The sequence below is a fragment of the Tachysurus fulvidraco genome, chromosome 9 (assembly GCF_022655615.1).
Source record: "Tachysurus fulvidraco isolate hzauxx_2018 chromosome 9, HZAU_PFXX_2.0, whole genome shotgun sequence".
In the NCBI taxonomy this organism is placed as follows: Eukaryota; Metazoa; Chordata; class Actinopteri; order Siluriformes; family Bagridae; genus Tachysurus; species Tachysurus fulvidraco.
Window position 1 is genome coordinate 26,345,954 of NC_062526.1, and position 12,500 is coordinate 26,358,453.

At 44.7% G+C, this 12,500-nt stretch overlaps 2 protein-coding genes across 10 annotated transcripts in view; one reads left to right on the forward strand and one right to left on the reverse strand.

Annotated features, from left to right (window-relative positions):
- Nucleotides 1-8,043, forward strand: part of LOC113660550 (endoribonuclease ZC3H12A-like) — a 14,793-nt gene extending 6,750 nt beyond the window's left edge. The window contains exons 3-6 of the mRNA XM_027174120.2: nt 4,494-4,633; nt 4,907-5,141; nt 5,553-5,659; nt 5,807-8,043. Of these exons, the coding sequence (XP_027029921.2) occupies nt 4,494-4,633; nt 4,907-5,141; nt 5,553-5,659; nt 5,807-6,678 (1,354 nt within the window). The 3' untranslated portion in view covers nt 6,679-8,043. The remainder of the gene's footprint in view (nt 1-4,493; nt 4,634-4,906; nt 5,142-5,552; nt 5,660-5,806) is intronic.
- Nucleotides 8,044-8,843: 800 nt separating this feature from the next.
- Nucleotides 8,844-12,500, reverse strand: part of tab2 (TGF-beta activated kinase 1 (MAP3K7) binding protein 2) — a 33,043-nt gene continuing 29,386 nt past the window's right edge. For all 9 annotated transcript variants that reach the window (XM_047818049.1, XM_047818043.1, XM_047818042.1 and 6 more), the window contains one exon: nt 8,844-11,154. In XM_047818049.1, the coding sequence (XP_047674005.1) occupies nt 11,015-11,154 (140 nt within the window). In that variant the 3' untranslated portion in view covers nt 8,844-11,014. The remainder of the gene's footprint in view (nt 11,155-12,500) is intronic.

Sequence of the window (12,500 nt, forward strand, 5' to 3'; positions counted from 1 at the left end):
CTCTTTAATCGTCACCCACACACTTTCTTTCTCTCTCTCTCTCTCGCACACACAATCTCTCTTTATCCATCACCCACACACTCTCTTTCTCTCTCTCTCACACACACACACACACACACACACTCTCTCTCTATCCATCACCCACACAAACACTATCTCAGTCTTACACACACAGTATCTCTCTCTCTATCTCTCTCTCTCTCTCTCTCACACACACACACACACACACACACAGTCTCTCTCTCTCAAACACACACTCTCTCTCTCTTTATCCATCGCCCACACAGACACTCTCTCTCTCTCACACACACACACACACACACACAAAATCTCTCTCTCCTTTTTTTGTCCTTTTTTACTGCAGGACTGAGAATTGTGGTGTGGCGGTTTGGGCTGTTTGCGTACGTCGTTGTCCAGGAAGTGCTCTGCAAAGTGACTTCCTTAAGAATGAGCATGCTTAGTGAGCGTATGGGTTTCAGATTAAGCGCAATATGCAAAGTACACATATGATTCCTGACACTGTTCAAAGCGGAAAGGCCCAGAACTAGGTTAGTCAAATACAATAACAACCACACACACCTACACACTTTTACGTATAGAATCTAAAAGTGGTAATATGAGTGCAGACAAAACGTTAGCTTCACCTGATCAGCTGAGAGGCATGTTCAGTGTAAATCTGTGAAGCCTTCAACAGACTCAGCGTCACTCACAATGGACAAATGTGTGACATGTGACATCACATGAGCTACCAAATCTTCCTGTCCTGTCTGGTCTGCGTGACGCACATACACACACACACACAGTGGTACATACACTCACACACAGACTGTCACACACTCACAGACAGTCACACACTCACAGACACACACAGACTGTCACACACTCACAGACAGTCACACACTCACAGACACACACAGACTGTCACACAGTCATACACACACACAGACTGTCACACACTCACAGACACACACAGACTGTCACACAGTCATACACACACACAGACTGTCACACACTCACAGACACACACAGACTGTCACACAGTCATACACACACACAGACTGTCACACAGTCATACACACACAGACTGTCACACAGTCATACACACACAGACTGTCACACAGTCATACACACACACTGTCACACAGTCATACACACACACAGACTGTCACACAGTCATACACACACACAGACTGTCACACAGTCATACACACACACAGACTGTCACACAGTCACACACACACACAGACTGTCACACAGTCACACACACACACTGTCACACAGTCATACACACACAGACTGTCACACAGTCATACACACACAGACTGTCACACAGTCATACACACACACAGACTGTCACACAGTCATACACACACACAGACTGTCACACAGTCATACACACACAGACTGTCACACAGTCATACACACACAGACTGTCACACACTCACAGACTGTCACACAGTTATACACACACTCACAGACAGACTGACACACACACACACGGATTGACACACACTCACAGACAGACTGACACACACACACACACACACACACACACACACACACACACACACACACACACGGATTGACACACAGTCATACACACACTCACAGACAGACTCACACACACAGCGACACACACAGACCCTCTAGTGTGTAAATCAGCCTTTTCTCTCCTTATGATGATCATGTTGATAGACACTGCCCTCTGATTGGCTGTATTTTTTTTTTTTTTAAATAAATGCAGAAGATTGGGAAAGAAGTGCTAGTTGAAGTGTTTCCTGAATAAGTAGGTCTTCAACCGCCGCTTGAAAACAGCCAGTGAAAACAAATCAGCTGTCCGGACCTCTAGGGGAAGTTCATTCCACCACCTTGGTGCCAGAACAGAGAAGAGTCTTGTAGTATACTTGCCTCTTACCCTGAGAGATGGTGGAACCAGTCGAGCAGTGCTGGTAGATCGGAGGGTGCGGGGTGCAGTGCGAGGAATGATGAGGGCTTTGAGGTAAGAGGGAGCTGGTCCATTTTTGGCTTTGTAGGCCAGCATCGGTGTTTTGAATCGGATGCGTGCAGCTACCGGAAGCCAGTGGAGGGATCGCAGCAGCGGGGTGGTATGCGAGAACTTTGGCAGGTTGAAAACAAGCCGGGCAGCTTTTTGCAGAGGACGGATTGCGTCCATAGGTAGACCTGCCAGCAGTGCTTTGCAGTAATCGAATCTCGAAATGACAAGAGACTGAACAAGTACCTGAGCAGTCTGTGTGGACAAAAATGGCCGAATCCTTCTAATGTTGTAGAGAAGAAACCGACATGAGCGAGTCACATTAGGGACATGAGAGGAAAAGGACAGTTGATTGTCCATGTTTACACCAAGGTTACGAGCTGTGGCTGAAGGGGAAATCAGATCGTTGTGCAAGGATATAGCAAGATCATGACCTGGGGATGAATCACCTGGGATGATCAGCAGTTCAGTTTTGCTAGGATTGAGGTTTAACTGATGAGCATGTTGTGTATCATCAGCATAGCAGTGGTATGAGAACCCATGTGAGGAAATTACTTCACCAAGAGAGTGTGTATACAAGGAGAAAAGAAGAGGACCAAGTACTGAGCCCTGTGGGACACCAATGGAGAGTCTGCATGGAGCAGATGTCACCCCCCTCCACGTTACATATTATGAGTGTCCAGGTAGGAAGCGAACGATTCCCAAGCTGATCCGGAAATCCCAAGACTCTTGAGGGTGGATAAGAGAGTCTTGTGGTTGACCGTATCAAACGCTGCTGAAAGGTCAAGGAGGATAAGGACGGATGACGGTTCGGCTGATCTAGCAGCATGTAGTTTCTCAGAGACATCCAAAAGGGCTGTCTCTGTGGGATGAGCTGCTTTAAAGCAGGACTGGTTGGAACCTTGGAGGTTGTTCTGTGAGAGAAAGACAGACAGATGATTATAGACAATACAGAGAACAATATGGAGAACAACTAAGCCAAGACCAACACTATAAGATCAACAATGGTATAGAATCTAACAAAATTCACATCACACAACTCTAGAACAAAGTGATAGTAGCAGATAGTGCACAAAAGTCAGGGACCTACTTTACCGGAAGACAATATATTCAGATGAAGAGAGTTAAAGCACATGTACACAAGTACTGTTCAACCATTTCAGTTAAAATGATGTGTTTTTAAAGACTCGAAGGTTCTACTGGAGTGTTTAGTGGATTGTAACGGTCCATTTACTAGATTACAGGTCAAAGGCAGTATGTGTGATGTGAAGTCCTCCACGTGAGGAGACTTTGTGAATCTGATGAATTGCAGTAAGCAGCCATGTGACACTGTGCGCTGGAACACACTATGAGAACCACAGAGAAGCAGTCTGGATCACGCTGACGCGATCATATGACCGAGTGTTTAAGACGAGCAGTCTCGCTATGACTCAGGGTTAAGAAACCACAGACATCTCGCTTAACCTCCTACATCAGCATGCATCTGTCTTTCATTACACCAGTCAATAATAACGGTTTCATTTAGTGCTACTGTGTCCTGTCTGTGTCCTGTCTGTGTCCTGTCTGTGTCCTGTCTGTGTCCTGTCTGTGTCCTGTCTGTGTCCTGTCTGTGTCCTGTCTGTGTCCACTACTCCGGACAGAATACAAGTGTGTGTGTGTGTGTGTGTGTGTGTGTGTGTGTGTGTGTGTGTGTGTGTGTGTGTGTGTGAGAAAAATATAAATTACTACAGTATTTCATAGTCAGCATAAGAATATGATGGAGTTTTGTGGTTAGTCCATTTATTGTTAGGTGTTTTTTTATAACCACAGGTATGTCATGACCTATTTATCTAATAACTCAGTAAAACACACACACACACACACACACACACACACACACACAAACACACAGAGAGAAGACATTCAGAAAGACTAACTCGCGCGCACACACACACACAGATACACAGAGACACATACACACACACACACACACACACACACACACACACACACACACACACACATACATACATACATACATACACAGACAGACACACATATATAAAGTCACGGAAACACACATATATATACACACACACACACACACACACACACACCCCTACAGACAGACTTACACACAGATACACATACAGACACACACATACAGTCACACACATACAGACAGACAGACAGACACACACATACAGTCACACACAGATACACACACATACAGACAGACACACACACAGAGTCACACACATACAGACAGACAGACACACACACATACAGTCACACACAGATACACACACATACAGACAGACAGAGAGACACACAAAGATAGAAATACAGACAGACACACACACAGACACAAACACACACACCCATACACATACAGACACACACACACACACATACATACAGATACACATACAGACAGACACACACACAGTTGTGACACAAACATGTGACCAGCTGGTGGTTTCTATGGAAAGTTACCCGTTTGGTTCTCTGTGTTCCACAGCCACGGGAACAAGAAGGTGTTTTCCTGCCGGGGGATCCAGCTGGCTGTGCAGTGGTTTTGGGACAGAGGGATTCGTGACATCACCGTCTTCGTTCCTCTGTGGAGGAAAGAACAGTCGAGACCCGAGGCTCCCATCACAGGTATGACTCCATAATATGAGCTTAAGATCTAACAACCAGCACCAACCAATGGTTTGATGAGAACTGGGGGGAAAAATGGAGAGAAAAACTGAAACATTCTGACTTAGCTATATTTAGCGGCTGGTTATGGGGCAGAAGGTGTAAAAAATAAGAATACCCACATAACGGCATCGCTAGGTTGTTGCCTAGCAACAAGCCTATTGTGTCGGGCCTTCATTTTTGCAGCTGTAGATATTTGAAACCGGTTTGTGACTTTGTTATTGCTGTGTTCAGACCAGCAGATACTGGACGAGCTGGAGCGCAGAAAGATCCTGGTGTACACGCCGTCACGCTGCGTCAACGGCAAGCGGGTGGTGTGTTACGACGACCGCTACATCGTTAAGCTGGCCTACAATTCGGACGGCATCATCGTGTCCAACGATAACTACCGGGACCTGCAGCTGGAGAACCAGAAGTGGAAGAAGTTCATCGAGGAGAGGCTTCTCATGTACACGTTCGCCAACGATATGTAAGTCTGCTGCATGCAAAGTGTCGAGGAAATAAAAAAGTAATTAAATACAAAAGGTTACGGGAACAGGGTTAACGATGATGCTATTACTGCTTGCATGAGGAAATAAAGTGTCGAGAGACAAACGCGTGCGAAAAAAAAAAAAGTTCCTTGTTCCTGTTGCTCCAAAGTTCAACCTCTTTCACTAACAGGATCAGGAAAATTATTTAATTTTTAAATCCTGTTTCTATTTTTGTTTAAACGTTAAGTCAACCTCTCACAGCTCACGGTGTTTGTTCAGTGCACAGAGCAGGAAATAAAATAAATGAATACTTTATGGTAATCAGTTCTACAAGCTCTGGAGCTAATAGAGCTGTCGTTCTGATCCACACTACAGTACGGAGATAATGACCGTGAACGTTTTCGTTTAAGATTCATGCCACCCGACGATCCTCTCGGAAGAAACGGGCCGACGATCGAGAACTTCCTGAGAAAGAAGCCGTTAACATCCGAGACCCTGCTCCAACACTGTCCTTACGGTAAGTCTACATCTGAGAGAATTCAGTGTGTTTGTGAATAAACACACACACACACACACACACACACACACACACACACACACACACACACACACACACACCTCTTCATAATGACGATAAGCAACTTCCCCTGTTTATATTTGGCAGGTAAGAAGTGCACGTACGGTGTGAAATGTAAATTCTATCACCCTGAACGCTCCAACCAACCACAGCTTTCTGTGGCTGATGAGCTGAGAGCGAAGAGTCAGCCGTCCAGCATAAAAGAAGAGTTTCTACACTCCTCAAACGGACTGGGCGACTACCAGACTGCGGCCGAGCTTCCTCCGTTACACCACAACGAGCTTACTCGTGCTCTTTCCGGTCTCGATCTCTACTCTCCTCCACATGAAATACAAAGTCCCAGCTACCTGCAGAGATCCCTTCCTGCTTTGTGCAAGAGCATTAAAAGTGACCAGGCCTACGGCTCGCTGGAGGGCTCCATGTCACGCCTTTATCTCAGTGACTCCGCCCTACAGACCTCACTAGCCTACAGCAGCGGGTGTGTGACCGGAAGCAGCAGCGATTTCTTCCTGTCTGGCGATTCCAGCCAGCAGCACAGGCGAGCGCGGAGTCCTGACGTGCCCTCGCGCTGCTACAGCCCTGACCACCACATGCTCTCGGGCTGCCAACACGCACACTCCGATATGGGCCTTGGCTACGCTCACACGCTTTATCCCAAATTCAGATATCAACACCACACATGTTACAAAAACAGTAACGCGCCTTTCTGCAACGAGGCTCTACCTTATCCTCAGTCCGCACCCAATCAGCTCAGAGTGCCCGAGCTGAACTGGGGTCAGAGCCGAGCCAAGGTCACGGACGGGAACCAAGTGGACAGGAGGAGGGACGTGAGGTCTCAGCTCAGCACCATTTTCCCACAGAACATCGTGGACCAGGTTATGCATTTATTTCCACACACACTGGACACAACAGAGTTGGTCATGCTGATCCAGAAATACAGGAACAGCACCTTGCTTTAGACTGACCATTAAACCACAGACGTGTAGCTCAACCGACCGCAGACTCCTTCTGGCTTGTCTCGTGCATCAACAATCAGTTCAGTCGTTTCATTAGACTGTATTTTTATTTAGCCAGAGGATCCTCTACAGAAGGGACATCAGAAGACATCTGCCCATGCAACTCATTACATAAGAGGGGGTTTGATCCCATGTCAAATTTCTCCAGTCTTGTACGTAGCGAGGACGCAGCGTCACGTCCTGAACAGATCTGAATCCACCACCTTTTATTTGGCTTAAGATATTTCAAACAAAATGTCTCCCTCGACCTCAAACCCACATCCAGTGCTTCGGCGTTATCTCATGCACCCACTCGCAGGACACCGAGGGACTTTCTGTGGTCTATAAATACAAGCAAAAACTTCCTTAACGTCGCCGAACGTTAAGCAGGTGGCCATGTTGGACCAGTGAAAGCTCTGTTATTAGCCCCGCAGTGTCGCAGTGTCATAAGTTTCACCCCCTCGAGCTGCAGTGCTCATGATTGTATCTCTAACTTCGATTGGATCTAAATCAGAAATACGAATTGTAGCTTGTATTTTATTTTATTTACAAAACAATGTTACTCGTTTGTTACTTTACAACGTCCACTTTTCTGGCTCGAAGCTTCGGGATCCTGACGACTGAAACCGTGTCATACATCTTTCTGTGAAAGTAGGTGGCTTCAGAACCGAGATTTTGATGAAGCTGAGCAATGTTAGGATGAAGCAGTGCTGCGTTGATGTTTTTTTTTTTATATTCTTTATATAAACATCTGCTCCTTATAGCAAAGGCATAGAAATCTATTACATCGGTACGACAATGTGTGTGTGTGTGTGTGTGTGTGTGTGTGTGTGTGAGAGAGAGAATCTCTTGATACTGTAAAAAGACATATGAATGTATTTAAAGGGCTTAGAAGCCATCAGCTGTAATGACTATGATGTAACAGTCGCTTGTTGAATGTGAACACGAAGGCTGACCTGCTCTGAGAGTCGACGGCGTCTCACGCGCTCGAGGCGATGACGAGGGAAATGAAGCAAAAATTTTCTCCCAAAATTCTGCCACCTCGGACGGAGGAGTGTGAGACTACTGTCTGAAATAGCTGTGATGTAGCTGAGATTATCAAAAATCCTTTATTCTGTTTATGTCTTTGTGACGCGCTTTAAATTTGTTACAGACTGATAATTAAAAATAAGTTATGAACTTACAAATCTCTCGAACGTTAATTCTATGAATGGAATTTTAAAATATGAACTGGCTTGATCATCAAAAAAAAAAAAAAAAAAAAAAAAAGGCCAGTGTATTTAAATGACAAGAAATAAATAAATCATTCATCATCGCTCACGAATTAAAGGTGCCGTATGTGGTGTTGTTTTTTTTTTACTTGTACAAAAAATCTGGAAGATATTTCAAACAGAATGAGTTTGATTTTGAATTTCCCCCAAGAGAAATTCTGGGAAAAAATATTCACCGTTCATTTCATGGAAATAAATGTTACACAGTCAGCTCCAGAATTAATGGCACCCTTGTTTTTGATTATGTGTAACCTCCTGGCAGAGGCAGATTAAACCCTCCTACTTTACACAGACAATGTGGGATTCTAGGACTTTATCCAAGAGCTACAGAAAAGACAAGAGAGCGAACAAACCAGTCAGTATTCGGTTCGGTTTTCTTTAGGCGACGAAGAAACGAACGAAACCAGCTTTGTCGTAACCTTCATCACCGTACGACGTTCTCGTTACAGAGACGCCAGCTTCTTATCGGTTGAATAGAATTTGTTGGTGAAATTTTTTAATTGAGGGAAAAGAAGAGGCTCGAAAAAGGACTTTTTAGAAGATGGTAAACGAATAATTATCCTTAGTTACTTATTACAGAATAATAAATGACAACGAGTATTAAAATCACTTCCAAGTCACAACAGAGGAACTCGAGCTCGTACTCGGTCACCTCGTTAACCTTACCTTGACTAAGAAACCGCTCTCAGATCAGCGAGTCCTCACGTGGTGCTGAAGGAAGCGCTGTGACATTTACAGTAAACGTGAACTGTTACTTCCTTCAAAGCACAAAGCTGACACCTAGTGGAGACAACATGCATCTCTCTCTCTCTCTCTCGCTCACACACACTAGCACATTAACCACAAAAACCGAACCAATCAGAATATTTTTTGTTTATTTTTACAAATAACTTATCTGTTACAAAGACAGTTTTCCCAGCTAAAAATTAAAAATCACTTTAGATCCCCAAATCATTTCTTCTTCTAGTTTTTTTTTCCCCCCCATGATTTTAATCCATAAACATAAATCGCGGCTCGGATCGGAAGCCAGGGGAAGAAAAATAAACAAAACAAAACAAAAAAAAAGTGACGGTGACTGTTTGTCTTTGGGATTTCTTTAAATACAAGTGCCTCGGATATCTAAACGTATTCGTTGTATTCAAAACGACGAGCTTTATTTTCTAAAAACGCAGCCACGTCCTGAAGTGAACGCGCGGACGTCTGGACATCGATACCGCGGTCGCCCTTTAATTCTGCGATGTACACCTCGAAACTACCTCGAGGTTTTACTGCATAGATTTACGCTGAAGATAAAATCGAATAAAATCACGTAGTCACTCGGGAAAACTGAGAAACTTTACTGAGGCTGAAACGTGACGCGGCACAACGTGGAACCTGGAAAAAAAAGGCACTTTCTTCACATCTTCTCGACTTATTGTATATCTTCAGAGGAAAAAAAAAAAAAAAAAAAGAAGCTCATAAACATTTAAAACGTCATTAAGGCCTTGTGGGTCTGGTGTAACCAAATCTATGAAGGAAAGGAAAGGAAAGGAAAGGAAAAGAAAAGACGAGGAAGTGTCCGCTCTAAAAGGCAGAGCGTCTCCGCTTCGCCGAAAGGCACACGGTGATCTGATCCGGTGGCTTGGAACAGGAACCGACTCCTGAACTTTTCACCTGATCTCTGAGTCTCTGGAAAATAAAAAATAAAAAAAATACCCTCCGATTTATTTGGCGTACACACGGACCGTAACCAAACGTCCCACAAGTCTTTGCTCTCACACCACGCCGTGTGGTTTGAGTAATAAAATGTGCTTTTGGAGATTTGGCGTGGATGTGTTTCATTAAAAAAAAAAAATTCCCAAAATTTCAACGCTACATTCCAGTTGGCAGAAAACTCGGAGGTCCTTTTGAAGGCGTCGGAGACCATGCAGTGACCTTCCTTTGACATGTTTGCTGTAGGAAGGGATGGGGAGGAGGTGGGGTTGGGTGGGTGGGGGGGCTGATTTGAGGCAGGGTCACGCTCCATCCTTCTCTGACCTTTTTTTTTTCTTTTTTCTTTTGTTTCTTGTCTTTTTTTGCTGCGTCTGCAGCCCGTACGCTGGAAGAGAAAAGGTGTGACGTGGAAAGAGGGGAAACCGTACTCGTCTGTTTTCAGCAAAAACAAAAAAGATCACCCAACAAATAAAAGTAAATGAAGTCTATGGAGCTATAATTACAGAACATACATGTGAGGAAAGAGAGACAGAGAGAGAGAGAGAGAGAGAGAGAGAGAGAGAGAGAGAGAGAAAAAACCCAGCATTTTAAAGCTCTTTCTAACACTATGTACAGTCAAAGCTTAGGTGGGCGGGGTCTCCGTTTGTAAACTGTACATCTAAAGCATGCAGATTAGTTTCAGTTCGTTCGCTATTCCCATGATTTTTTTTTTCTCCTTAGTGAAACGAAAGCGCGGGAAGAAGAAACTCCGAAGTTCCACAGATCGTTTCCCAACATCTGTCTGGGGAAGAAAGAGCAAAGTCCAGAAAGTAGTCTGTAAGGTTAATCCCTTCAGGTGAGAGACGAAGATCTCAAAGGTAGTTCACCATCTGGAAAGCACGTGTGTGTGTGTGTGTCTGTGTGTGTGTGTGTGTGTGTGTGTGGTGTGACTTACACACTCACACACTTTTATAATACTGTTTCAGGTTAGATTGAGATTTGATATGGAGTCAGTGAAGGAAAATTAAAGGCAAACACACACACACACACACACACACACACACACACACACACACACACACACACACACACAAACACACACAAACACACACAAACACACACAAACACACACATTCGCTCAGACGTAAAAAGCTCAGTTTGGCTCGACAGATAGTAGCAAAGGAAAACCTGTAAACATTATCCAGTCTTCAGTGGGCAGCACAACACACACCTCAGAGAGGGGGGGGGGTGTTTAAGAGAAGGATATATAAACAAGCAAGCTGATATGTGAATGTGTGTGTGTGTGTGTGTGTGTGTGTGTGTGTGTGTGTGTGTGTGTGTGTGTGTGTGTCGGGGGCTCAGAAATGTCGTGGAAATTCACACTGTTCACAGCGGTTGAGGGCAGGATGGTTGAGAAAGGTGCAAGCTGTACAACCCCACTGAACCCCGTCGTCGTCTTCAGCCTCAGACACCGTCTTCATATTCTTACTGCCCGACTCTGAGGGAGGGGAGAGGGGGGTGATGGAGAGGGGGAGAGCGAGAGAGAGACAGAGATAGAGAGAGCAAGAGAGAGAGAGAGGGAGGGAGGGAGAGGGGGAGAGGGAGAGATAAAGAGAGAGATAAAGAGAGAGAGAGACAGAGAGAGAGAGAGAGAGAGAGAGAGAGAGAGAGAGAGAGAGAGAGAGAGAGAGAGAGAGGTTAAAAGAGGCCATACAGGTGGTTATGAGACTACCACAAGAATACTGTATGATAATAAAGACGTGAGTGTGCAGATGTAGTGACTGTAATATAAAACACCACACTGATGAGAGCCGAGAGATCATTCGGTCATCATTCAGTCATCATTCAGTCATCATTCGGTCATCATTCAGTCATCATTCGGTCATCATTCGGTCATCATTCGGTCATCATTCAATAATCATTCGGTCATCATTCAATAATCATTCGGTCATCATTCAATAATCATTCGGTCATCATTCGGTCATCATTCAGTTATCATACAATAATCATTCGGCCATCATTCAGTTATCATACAATAATCATTCGGTCATCATTCGGTCATCATTCGGTCATCATTCAGTTATCATACAATAATCATTCGGTCATCATTCGGTCATCATTCGGTCATCATTCGGTCATCATTCAGTTATCATACAATAATCATTCGGCCATCATTCGGCCATCATTCAGCCATCATTCAGCCATCATTCAGCCATCATTCAGTCATCATTCCGGAGAACACAACCTACTGTACACAGCCTGACTGAACACAGAGCTCCCGTACACCACAGTAACGTAATAAATTAGCTCGACTGTACACTCACGTGTGCTGCTTAGTCCTGCGTTCATTTATGTGCTGATCAAAAACAACACGGTGAAACCTCAACACTGTCTGTTACTGTGTCAAAGCCCCAGTCTCACAATGGGGACATGTATAAAGTTTATTTAGATTTAAAAACAATATAAGATACGGGAGAGCGAGGGAAGGGGTGGAAAGAGAGAAGGAGAATTTAAAGAGTGTAGGAAAGTAAAGGGTGGAGATTATCAAGTATGATTTGAGAGCAGAGAGAGAGGGAGGAAGAGAGAGAGAGAGAGCAGTAAAGAAGCGATAAAAGCAGCAGGCAGACAGAGAGACAGGCATAGAGACAAGGGAGAGAGACAAGGGAGAGAGACAAGGGAGAGAGACAGGCAGAGAGACAGGCAGAGAGACAGGCAAAGGTGCTGACAGGCAGGCTGAGAGACAGGCAGGCTGAGAGACAGGCAGGCAGAGAGACAGGCAGGCAGAGAGACAGGCAGGCAGAGAGACAGGCAGGCAGAGAGACAGGCAGGCTGAGAGACAGGCAG